The 12,694-nt window shown below is 43.7% G+C and overlaps 1 protein-coding gene across 1 annotated transcript in view; it reads left to right on the plus strand.

Annotated features, from left to right (window-relative positions):
- LOC116857273 (protoheme IX farnesyltransferase, mitochondrial) overlaps positions 1–12,694 on the plus strand; it is a 128,216-nt gene that overhangs the window by 30,580 nt on the left and 84,942 nt on the right. The window contains exon 4 of the mRNA XM_032841218.1: positions 125–249. Coding sequence (XP_032697109.1) covers positions 125–249 — 125 coding nt within the window. The remainder of the gene's footprint in view (positions 1–124; positions 250–12,694) is intronic.

Here is a 12,694-nt window from a genome sequence, read left to right on the forward strand (position 1 = left end):
TTAGCCTGTAGTCTGTGTCACTGCCAAAATGGATTGGCTTGTAAGGAAGAGGGCTTGGTTTTTGGCATTTATGGTCTGGAGCGGGCTTTGGTGATGAGATGTCTGCTCTGTTTCTGTCTTGCAGCTCTGGTCGTCAGTACCACTTCAGCCGGATTTGCGCTGGCCCCAGGACCTTTTGACTGGTCCTGCTTCCTGCTTACTTCTCTGGGCACAGGCCTTGCGTCTTGTGCTGCCAACTCCATCAATCAGGTCAGTGGGTCACTTTTCAGCTCGATCATGATATCATTGCTTTTTCCTAGATGGTAATATTATCACATTTTTTTTAAAAAGACTTCTCCAAACCACATATGCAAATGGAGAGGTTCCAGGAACTTGGGACACTGCATCTCCTGGAGAGGTCTCTGGGGGACAGAGCTGATCTGTCTCATCTCTTAAAGTGAATGTTTTTGGGGGAGAGAGCAGTGGTGTATTTGCTTTAACTGACAGGAGTCCCTGGGTTAGAAGCATTTCAGAGCCACCTGACTTTCTGTTCTCATCCGTTTCCGGCACATTCCCCTGAGCTTATCATTTTCTGTGTTCTTCTTTCTTTGGTTTGATTTGTTAGCACTTGTTTACATACACAAAAGTGTACTTTTTTTTTTAAGATTGATTTATTTCTTTCGGGGCAGGGGCGGGCAGAGGGAGAGAGAGAATCCCAAGCAGACTTCCCGCTGAGCGTGGAGCCCGATACAGAGTTTGATCGAACGACTCTGAGATCATGACCTGAGTCGGAACCAAGAGCCAGATGCTCAGTCGACTGTGCCACACAGGTGCCCCAACAATGTATTTTAAACAAGGATATCCAGCTTTTTAAAAAATCAGTAATTCAATATTCAGTAAAAGTGGTGTATAGAATCACAGAATATATTAAAAAATTAATGAGCATATTATTTTTAATGCATCCTTTTGTCCCCCTTTTATTTTACACATCAAAATAATTTTCTATCAATTAGTTCTTCCCTACCCCCCACTAAGCCTGGTCACTGTGCTGTGTTCCCCCACGTATCCTTTGTCATCGGATACCAGAGTGAAGAAGTCTTGGCTAAAACTTAGGGAAAGTCTTTTCCATCACCAGAACACCCAGGAGGAGTTGGCCCAGTTTTAAAACAGGAATTCAGCTTACGAGCAGGAAAACAGCGTGGCCGAGCGGATGATATCATTTGGTATTCTGTAAAATGTGAGAATTTTAATTTGATGATTCCTCGGATCATTCTGCTTTCACAGTGTGTTATCAGCCGTTTGGGGAGGGATCCATCTATTTCAAATAAGGTTTATTTTTTTTGTTACCGTGTTTGTTACTATTTTTAATGTCCAGACAGTCTTACAGGGCGATACAACCCATCCTGCCACACTCCAAACCTACCGTCCCAGCTCGTAAACCACGGTGTGGTTCTTCCAAGCTGTTCTTCCTTCTGCTCCCCTCCCTTGTTGCTTGGCCAAGAGAAGAATCCTGGCTTCACAGTGAACATGTTTTTAATGAAATTTTGAATAGAAAGCAATACAAGCAAAGTGGATTTGTGTTGCTATTTCGGGTCTATTTTTCAAAACATTTTTAAAATTACTACTTTTATTTAGTTATAAATTTAGGTCATAAGAGTAAGCCAGAAACACATTTTAGCTTTCAGGCCCCTTTTTTCTATTGAAGAGCTGTACTTATCCTTGAGATATTAACTGCTGTCTCCTGCTTAAATTAAATAGATTTAAATACAAATTTAAAGTAAAATTACAGACATTTAGAAAAATAGCAGCAACTAACTCATAAGCACCAAATGGCTCAGAAATCCCCAAACAGTACAAAAAATAATAGAGTTGCCTTGAGTTTGAGCTGCCCTCCCCCTTCCATCCCCCACCCTTTAAAAAAAAGGTAGTTCAAGATTTTATCATGGAATAAAAGTCTGTCACTAGCAAGAAAATATCTACAGAGAAAAACACAGAATGAATTACATTTAGGCAGAAATTTCCAGAAACTGAACATAAGCTAAGGTGTTAGAAATTTTAAAAGTTTAGGGGCGCCTGGGCGGCTCAGTGGGTTAAGCCTCTGCCTTCAACTCGGTTCATGGTCTCAGGTTCCTGGGATCAAGGCCCACATCAGGCTCTCTGCTCAGCGGGGAGCCTGCTTCCGCCCCTCTCTCTGCCTGCTTCTCTGCCTACTTGGGATCTCCGTCTGTCAAATAAATAAATAAAATCTTTTTTAAAAATAAAGTTTAAATGCGTTTGGCTGCTTTGTTTTATCATCAGTAGGAAGTGTATTTGCTGACTTAGGGTGACCTAGGGTGTGTCTGTCTCAAACTGCTGAGAAGAACCAGACTATGGGATGGGATTCTTTCTGGAACCGACACATCACATTGTCTGCCTCTTCTGTTAGCATTTCCTTCTTAGGCTGGCTCCCTAGCCCCGTCCTGCGCTCACGCAGCTCTCCTGTTCTTTCTTCCTCTGGAACACTTCCACGTCCTCCACCACAGTCACTTGTCCTCCCCAGGCGTCTTCAGTCACATGGGCCCTTAACTTCTTCATCTTCTCGGGTACCTCACATCGCCTCCTTCCACTCGCCCTGGGCTCCAGGTCCCTTTGGAAACATCACAATACTAAAACATCTTAATGATCACCGTCATTGTTGAATCCCACTGTTATTATGCTATCAGTAACCTTCCCAAATTACAGTATTTTCTCAATTTTGTTGGAAGGATTTTAGTTCTAGTATTATGAAGCAGTTACATAAAATTAAAGGAAGGCAAGAACATTTTCATTAGGGCCTTTAATTAGTGTAAGCAAAACAAAGAGCACCGGACAGCAAACCTTTAACTGAGTTTTGAATAGCAGTTAGATAAAGAAATAGTCGTTGGTGAAGGCAAGAGCTTCCCATTTTTTTAGGGAGCCGACATCCAACTTAAAAAATGCCTATATGTGGTTGGTATCGATAAAAGTTTTTCAGCTTCTGAGTTCTATGGGAAAAAAATTTTCTTTCTGTCTGCATTTATAAAAGGATTTGAATAACATTTCTTTTTTTTTTTTTTAAATACTTCTTTTAGCTCTTCTTAGCTCTGAGTGCTGCTTCTTTGGACCCTACTTCTGTGATCTCTCTGTGAAAGTAGGAAAAATAAAGCTCTGGGAAACAATTCCTATGTTTGTTTTAGGGGGAGAAAATGAGCTTCAGCTTCTGATTTATGAAATAATGACTAGTGTAGTGTATAAATATATATATGTGTGTGTGTGTGTGTATGTGTGTGTGTGTATATATATATATATATATATATGCATGTACATGGAAACCACTAACATTAAAATGTAAGAAGGAATTACATTCATGTTTTGTAATATATACGCATGCCTCATTTGAAACCATAGCAAGGCCTGAAAGCAGGTGTGCCTTCAAAGGATGAAAGCCATCCATAAAATTTAGCAACTGAAAGATAAAATGTGATAGATGGTTTGGACTGATCAAATCTAAGAAACAAGCGACTCACAGTGAAAAGCTGAGTAAATTCAAGTGGAATGAATTTAAAAAATTGAAAAAGATAAGACTTGTCAGAAAATTTTCAGCGTAATTGAGTATTGGACATAGTAGATATTGTTATAATAAACTGTATTTGTGATTATTTTACTTACGTTACATGGAGATGATTTTTCTGTTTTAGAGGTTAGGAGTGGATGTCAATAAATACATTTCTTCAGGGTCCATTCCATTGGTGACCTGCTCTTCCTCCTGATGGACGCGCCCCCACTTTCTCAATCTGTTGTCACAGCTTTGGGCTTCCGAAGCCTCCGCACTCACCTCTGAGTATTTTCAGAGTACGAGGTAGTAGAAGAGACATGGATGAGGTGAGGGCTGGCACCCAAAACATATATGGGACTGATTTCACTTGGAATGGAGGGTCTTAACAAAGTAACAAATTGTTGACATTCGTACAGTGTTTTAGAGCTTAGGAAGCATATTTACAGAAATTATTTAAACCTTACTACCCTGTGAGGCAGGTGGCATTACTGACATTTCTATTTGCAAAACATTCTGTTTTGCCTTTGAATTATTGTTCTTTTTTTAAATTTATTTGTTTATATTTATTTGTTAATAACAAGTATTAACAAATTAATATAAACAAATAAATTATTAACACACAGAGGGAGAGGGAGAAGCAGACTCCCCGCTGAGCTGGAGGCCCAACGCAGGGCTCGATCCCAGGACCCTGACTCATTATTGAAGCCAAAGGCAGCCGCGTAACCCATTAAGACACCCAGGTGCCCCTGAATTATTCTTTTTAAAAGCAACATTTAAAGAAATGTGTTATGCAAATAATGTTTCCATTGCAGGTTAGTGAGAAAATATAAATAAGCAAAAATAGCAATAACATTCTTTATTTCCCTTTATTTCCCTTGTACCAGGCACTGCTCTGCATTTCAGAGTTACAGCAGAGGACAAGCGCATACATCTGGCTTTGTGGTGCTTATATCCCCCGCCTAGATAGACTCACTTGTTAACATTTTCATTTATATTATTGTAGGCTTTTTTTTTTTTAACACAAACAATCTCTACATATATATTAATTTCTCACAGAAATGATTTATGTGTATAATACATATAGCTTCTATATGTCTTCTCCTTTAAATAATGTATCATAAACATTTTCCAATGTCAATATTCGCTGTAACATGATCGTATATAGGTATATAGTGATTTGTTTAATCAGTCTCTCCTTATTTGACGTTTTAGGGATTTCTACATTTTTGCCACATAAATAATGCTGAGCCAAAATTCTCATAGCTCAATATTTGAATGTGTCCTTAACTAAAGTCTTGTGTTAAAAGATATGTTGCTTTTAAAATAAACAGGTAAGGGGCACGTGGATGGCTCAGTCAGTTAAGCGTTCGATTCTCGATTGGCGGCTCAGGTCGTGATCTCAGGGTCGTGAGATTGAGCCCCACGTTGGGCTCTGCACTCAGCATTGGGAGTCTGCTTGAGAGTCTCACTTACCCTCCCTCTGTCCCCACTCTCTCTCTCTCTCTCTCTCTGAAGAGATCTTTTTAAAAAAAAAATGTTAAAAAGTTAAAATCGGACAAGATATGTATTGCAAGTGCGGAGAAATTCCTTCCCGGAAGGTCTTCTCTTTGTGCATGTGCTTGGTTTTAAATCACTGTATGCTTCCAGATGGCATGTGTGGAGGGCTTACCGCTGACCCTGCAAGTTAGGAGGTCTGGGCCAGGTTTGTAGGGAACCTTAGGTGCATCTTTTTAGTTCAAGTTGTTCTGATGACTTAGGAGGTAGAGTTGTTTTGGGAGTTGGGGGGGACTTTTAATGTCTGTCAGCCATTTGTGTTCCCTGGTACCCTCCGATGTGTGCCGATCGGATTATTAACTCTTTGTCGGGTAGGGTCTGGATATGTTCCGCAGTTTTCCTCTGAAGTGCAGACGTTTCGTATGTTTGTGCCGGCAGAGCTTTTCATTTTTCACATAGGGATTCTCAACCTTGGCGCTCTTGCCAGCGTGGGTTGTCCGACTTTGTAGTGAGGGGCTGTCCTGTGCCTCAGGGACTGTCGCCTGGCATCCCTGGTTTTTACCCACTGGCTGGTATGAGCAGCATACCCCTGAGTTGTGACAAGTGAACATGTCTTCAGACGTTGCCAAATGTTCCCCGGGGACCAATGTTGCCCCTGATTGAGAACCACTGATTTCTCCTTTTGATTTCACTCTTAGGTCTTTACCCAAGATCCTGGCTCCAACTTCTGCCTCAGGCCTTCTCCGGCTCACATTTGTGTGTGTGACTACCCACTGATAGCTGCGGCGACCATATGTCCTGGTTTATGCTTGTGTTCCTGGCACAATTACTAATAATGCCCCCCTTTCCCCTCCACTCTTCCAGTTTGGACAAGAAATTATAGGGGCTCTGTTCATAGCCCACCTGTGCCTGCAATCTTTCACTCGAAACGAGAGGTGGTAAAAGCAACTTTGTTCTCAAAGGTCTGGCCTTGGGTTCTGGCTTGTGTCCTCCCGCGTGTGCGGACTGGACAAGTGGGGGGTGTCCTCGCTGCAGGCCAGGCCTCCAGGCCCACCTCTCCTTCAGCATTTCCCTAGTCACAGGCAGGATCCACTGCTGGGCGGAACTGTGGAGCTGCGTGAGCACACAGAAAAGGGAGCTTAAAGACTCTTCTCCTCCACTGTTCCTCTGTTTGTAAGTCGTTCAAGAATGTTGGCGATTTCCTTTGGGTCTGATCTGTTTCATTTCTACAGTACCCCCGGCAGGTACTGCTTGCATGGTTATCCCTGGTGGCCAGGCAGCTGGTTCCCTAGGTGGGCAGCCCAACCATTGGCAGTGGAGTCCCAGTCCGTGTCCTTAGAGCCCCAGCCTGTTGCTCACGGTTCCCGTCTCTGGGAAAGCTCCGTGTGTCTTCTCCATGTGATGGCACTTTGAAGCTCTTGCTCTCTAACCACGGTTAATAGGCACCTGTGACCTCACTGTGTAATTCTTCATCTATATCTCTTTCCTGGAGAACTCTCAACGTTGAGACCAATGATTGCGACTTATTTATGCTGTACACCCAGCACTTCGTCCCCACAAGCATATAGCAGGCCAGTAGGGTGAAATTCCAAGGGAGGCATGTTGGGAATAAAGCAATATGGATGGGGGAAGCAGGGGAAAGTAGCAAGAAGTGTTCATCATAACCACGATCGCAGCTAACACTTTGTACTTGCCATATGCCAAGTAACGTTCTAAGCATTTTACATTAGCTCATCTCCTTAAGTCTGGGTTCATAGGATTCCCACCCCCTCCACCAATGGCTTTTTTGTAAGATCAAATAAACGATGAATGAATTCATACCCTAGACTTAGCTGTAAGAACCACTGATGTTCTCAGGGACGTTATTTTGGAGAAAATTACAAGAAAGGCACAAAACCTAAGTAGACTTTCAGATCTGCGAGGTAGGTTATAATTAGAAAGTAAAGCTGATAAGGGTATGTTATCTCTAGGATCTAGTGTCTCTGGGAATGTTGAAGAGTTTTTATGAAAGGAAATGAAAGAGATCAAGAGGTGTGAATGAAGCAAGGTCAGGAAGAGACGTGTCTCTTTGTTTGATACTGACAGTAGTTGAGAGACTTTTCATGGCTGAAATAAGGTAAAAAGGAAGGGCTTTGGATAAAAAGCTCTGAATTATAGGGTGGGTAGGGCCACAGAAAATTCATAGCCTTTTAAACTCTGAAAGGAAAAACAGATAAAGATTTTTCTGTTTTCCCAGTGAATGTGAGATTAATATCTAATGCGTCTTTCTCCATTCTCCCTTTCTGTGATGTCTCTTTTGTTTTGACTGTGCAGTCTGCCTTGAGCGATAGGAATTGACTTTCATCTTCCCCGTTGAACAAACGTGGTTATTAAACTCCGTGGCGTGTTCTAGGAGACTTAAGACCGATGTTAGCAAACACCGGTGATGCGATTCATAGAACATACTACGTTAAGAAAAATCAGTATGAGAAATACACTTTTCCTCCGAATGTTGTGATTTGTTTGGCTTTGATGTTTTCACCGATGGACAACTCGCATTCGTTCAGTGGTCTCTGAAGTCTGTGCCTTGTGGCTTACTCAGATGCTTCAAATTAGCTACTGCACTAGATCAGATCTGTCTAGAGTCTTTGAATAACACGTGGGAAGGAGTCTCCCACGAAATATGTTTTTCATATAAGGCAAGTGATCAGCATCACTGAACAATGTCCAAAAGAAAACACATTTTAAATGCGAAGTCTCTTTTCCTGAATTTATATAACCCCAAATGGTTCCTGAATTGCATTTGATTCCCCTCCCTGGAATGATCCGTCTAAGTAGAGTGAGTCTGGCTGGCACTGGTGTCCAGATCCAAAATAACTCTGGGTGCAGTTTTGCCAGCAGACGCAGAGAGGACGGTGATGTGAACATGTGTTTGTAGATAGTATTTTGTCATTTACACGCCACATTAGCGGGCCGTTATCTAATTCATCTTATTTATTTTGCTTCTTACGGCATCTCCGTGAGGTTGCATTTATTCCAGCGTCACAGAGGAATAAAGTGAGGCTTCGTGATGCTGCTGATCACGCGTCTGAAAATGGTCAAATTGGGAGCAGAACCCGCTGGCCGTGGTGGACTTCCAGGTTCACCGCGTCCTCCCAGTTGAAATGCCCTGGTCCAGGCACCACTTCAGAATCGGGTTATTCCCCTTCCTTCTACCAGGCTGACAGCCGACATCCTTGCTACCAAGTGCTAAAGGGGAATGTGTCTTAGTGACCTGGTAGTACAGCCATCCGTCATCCTAGTGGAAGAGTTAGAGCACTTGGCCTTCGGAAAGCTAAGTGCTCAGTTAACGTTGTTCTCAATACTGTTAATGTGAACGTGTGGTCTGTGTCTAGCCCGTATCCCCCACACTGTCAGAATCTGATTATCCATCCGCTGTCTGCAGTGAGGGTCTCAAGGCAGAGAATGGGAGGGGAAGATGTGTTTCCCCAGGGGACTGAGAGACTTGGGTTCTGCTGCAAACTGTATTATGTATGTGTGCGTATGAATATACACACACAGTTCTTTCGAGTGTGTATTTACCTGTATTTGAATTCTTCGCATTTGAAAGTGCGGCTCCCATTTTGCAGGTGCTGTGGAATGGTGTCGTCAGTTCTGGTAAATCGAAGAAGTGCTGGTAGAAATGGTTCACGAATCAGCGAAGTTTAACTGAGACATAATGGAAATAATACCAGTTGGGATTTTCGGAGTTATGATTGTTGGCTTGTGTCTCTGGGTAGTGTGTTGTGATTGACCTGGTTTGGGGGACTCGGAGACTTGCCCCCTTCCTGGATGTCTCCATGTTCCAACACGAAATCAAGCTGAGTTTCTTCCCACGTGACCTCTCTCTTTTTTCCTTTTTGTTTTCTTTCTTCTTTCCTTTCTTTCTCTCTCTCTTTCTTTCTAAATATTTATTTGTCAGAGAAAGAGCATGAGCACGAGTGGCAGGCAGAAGCAGAGAGAGAGGTAGAAGCAGACTCCCCACCGAGCAGGGAGCCCGATGAGGGACTTGCTCTCAGAACCCTGGGATCACGACCCAAACAGAAGCCAGACACCCAACCGACTGAGTCACCCAGGCGTCCCTCCTTCTTTCTTTCTCTTTCTTTCTTTCTTTCTTTCTTTTTTTCGTCTGTCTTCAGTACTGTTTTGCCCTTCCCAATAGTCTGTTCATCTGAATCCCAGTAGCCTGTCTGTTTCCTGCTGCGAACTGCAGACTGCCCCCCACCCCGTTCTCTAGATTAGGGGGACTCCCCGCTGACTGAGGGCTGCTGACATGGATTCAAAGCCGACTGTGTGGCCTGTCCCCTGGAGACTTGTACGTTACCTTATCTCATACGCACTCCCCTTGCCTTCCTGACAAACTGCTTTTAAGGTTTAATACCTGATAAATTTTGATGCCTTGATATTCATACTGTAGAGTTAGAGACCTTTGATGGTTCTGAATTCCCTGCTGAGCTCCCGGACACTTGAAAGGAGCAGGAACAGGACTCGGGGTTTCTGGGACGGCCAGTGAAGCAGATTCTTCTCCCCATGCTCTTTAACCCAGACCAGCTTTGGGGAATTCTTTGTGTTGCTATTTCCGGCCCCAAACTGCTTCAGGTGAGCGATTAGACCTTGAAAAGTTGTAAGTGGTTAAGTAGGTTCTAAAAATTCACATTTTCATGACCACCCAGTTCTGTCTTACTGATTTTCTAAGAAGTTTTAGAAAATATTGTTTGTCGAGAAGGGGAAATTACTTACCTGTGTGATTAATCTTAAGGAAAATTTCACTGTGTCATTTCCTTCAGATCCTATGACAGATTTCTCCCAGAAGCAATGATCACGGAGGGAACAAAGAAATTCTAAAGGATCTGAATGATGGAATATAGAGATAGGACGAAACAAAAGGGAAAATTTGGTAGTTAATAAGATTTATGTATACTTGTAATCTAGAGTGTCCTTATGCCTTAAAATTTATGGTGCAACCTTAAAATATTAAGGTAACGTACAGGTTTAGCTTTAATTCCAGCTGAGGCTCCTTTTGGACTAGAAGACATTGACCTGCTAGCTTGTAAGAAAGAGAACGCACACCGAACTAAAAATCTGGTAATGTATCTGAGTAACGCCATTCTGGTATCGCCTTTGGCGCACGTACGGTCGATGTCTAGAACGTGCTTTTGTCCACACTGCTGTCGTGAGACAGACCAAGTGACGAGGGTTAACCAGAGCTGCGCGTCATCTCCGCGGGCGGCCTGCCGAAGCTCCGTGCGTAAGGGTCCGTCCCCTGAAGTTACCCTTGTCCTCTCTTAACCGAAGCTAATTGGGATTAAACCATAAAGATACCTAAAGGCCAGATTCTTAGTCCTTGTAAAAGTACAGAAGATGCCGAGCCTGGATTCCCGCCACGATTTTCACTTTCTCTTGAGTGAAGGAGCAAGTGAGCGGCAGAAGAGGTTATTTAAGGAAGCGCACAGTTACCCTGGGACCGTTAGGCAGCCCCTGATTCAAGGTCCAACATGTTGTTTTGCAAGAAGGGCAAAGGTCGATAAGTCTTTCACTCAGCTGTTGCAAATATCTCTAGGGTAAGTAAAGTGAGGTTATACTAAAAAAAAAAAAAATCCCTTTTCATAAGTACTTGTTGAACATTCAGGCTTGAAGACGTGGCCTTAGAAAGACAGGAAAATGTGACTGGACGAGTTCTCACTTGTACAGAATTTTGTTTATTCTGTGTAGCTCAGGTTGAAATCACTGAGGCGGGGGAAGCTGTTGAAATCGTTTACCTGCCTGTTGGAAAGAAAGTTCGATACACCTGGGACCAGAAAACAAGACGTCATTAAAGTGTTAGAAAGTGCTGATGCTATCTGGTCTTTTCCTGAAAGTTATTTGCGGAAAGACCCTCACACATTTATTGATGACTTTTGCTAGTGATGGAAAGATCTGTCCTTGCCCTGATGCAGCTCCCAGCTAGTAGAGCAAGACGGACATACAGGTAAGTACAACAAAACAATTAAATATGTTGGTACTGCAGTAGAAACAGGCGGTTCAACGTCCAGAGGAGGGCATAGGGGATGCTTGTTTCTACCTGTGGAGGTCAGGAAGGCTTCACAGAGAAGGCACCGGAGTCTCAGAAGGAAGGTTAGGTGGGTGTTTGTCAGGTAGGTATGTGTGAGAGGACTTTCCAGGCAGAGAGAACATCATGAGGAAAGACCCAGCGGATGTGAGATTGTATGAGTAGGAGACCATTTGGGCACCTGCATACTTTACAGTGTAGCAGAAACATAAAGCCCACGGTGCTGGTGATACTACCAAAGATTTGGCTAAAGAAGTTAGGGGGCGTGTCATAAAGGGCCTCGCATGCCTTGCTATGCATCCAGACTTACCCTGTAGGTATTGGGCGGCCATTGGTAGGCGTTAATAAGGACATAACACAAGCCATGGTCCTAATGTTGACCACACACTCTGCGTGGCCTGTTTCTTCCCCAGCCTCTCCTCCTTCCACTGCCCACACCTTAGATCACAGAGTCTGCCTGGATGTCTGCTAAAATGTCATCCAAACAATAAGCATTTCCTGAGCACCTGGTATGTGCCAGGCACTGTGCTGGGCACGCAGATACGTCGCTTCCCTTGTGTTTTTTTTTACATAGAACAGCAAGAGTTGGGCAATGGGGGCACCTGGGTGGTTCAGTCAGTCAAGCGTCTGCCTTCCGCTCAGGTCATCATCCTGGGGTCCAGGGATCAAGCCCCACATCGGGCTCCTTGCTCAGCCAGGAGTCTGCTGATCCCTCTCCCTCTGCCTGCTGCTCCCCTCTCCTCTCTCTGTTGAATGAATAAATAAAATCTTTAAAAAAAAAAAAAGAGTTGCACAATAAATATATTAAGAAGAACATATAAGGCAGGTACAGGACTATGTAGAAAGTAAAAACAGATCCTGTTTCCAACTGCAAGCATTGATCTCAGCTGTCCCACAGTGCCTTGCATGTGAAGGTGCTCAATAAATATTTGAACTGGGGGGAAAAAAAAAAGTAAAAACAGTACAACCATATCAGGGTCTTCACAGACTTGCTGACCCCCTGACCACGCAGCTTCCTTTTGTCGTGCTTTGCACAGTTTCAGGTGGACATCCGGGTGATCCGTTATAAGCTCAGCGAGCACAGGGAGCTGCTCTGACGGAGTCCAGTAAGGACTGGCGGTCCAGGACAGCCTCAAGGCAGGGTCTGTGTCTGTCCCTTATTCGCCCTGTGACTTTGGACAGTTGACTTAATCTGGCCTGACAGATGAGGTTGGTGACAAAATGAAATGATAACATTGAGTTCTTAGAGAAGGGTCTGGTCCTTAGTAAGCACGCAGTTAATGTTAATTATTATTCCTATATATTAATAAACATTTATCGAATGAAGAATGACGGTGGGGGAATCGGCTCTGTCTCCAAGTCGGTTTAGGCATTGTGTAAACCAAGCCGGAGGAGAGCCCGCTTCAGATAACAAAGTGGGTAAGACCGTGAGATCCTGAGGGGCACCATCAGGAGAGACACAGGGTCGAAAGGGGCCACTCGTTGATCGGGTGTCCGTCCCAGTGAGGAGAGGACAGCTGTAGCGATGTCGGACATGGGTGGAGCGCATCCCGTGAGGCAGGGAATCGGGAGAAGGAGCGAGTCTTGGCAAGGAAATAATC

The sequence above is a fragment of the Lontra canadensis genome, unplaced genomic scaffold (genome assembly GCF_010015895.1).
Source record: "Lontra canadensis isolate GAN:19392208 unplaced genomic scaffold, GSC_riverotter_1.0 scaffold122, whole genome shotgun sequence".
In the NCBI taxonomy this organism is placed as follows: Eukaryota; Metazoa; Chordata; class Mammalia; order Carnivora; family Mustelidae; genus Lontra; species Lontra canadensis.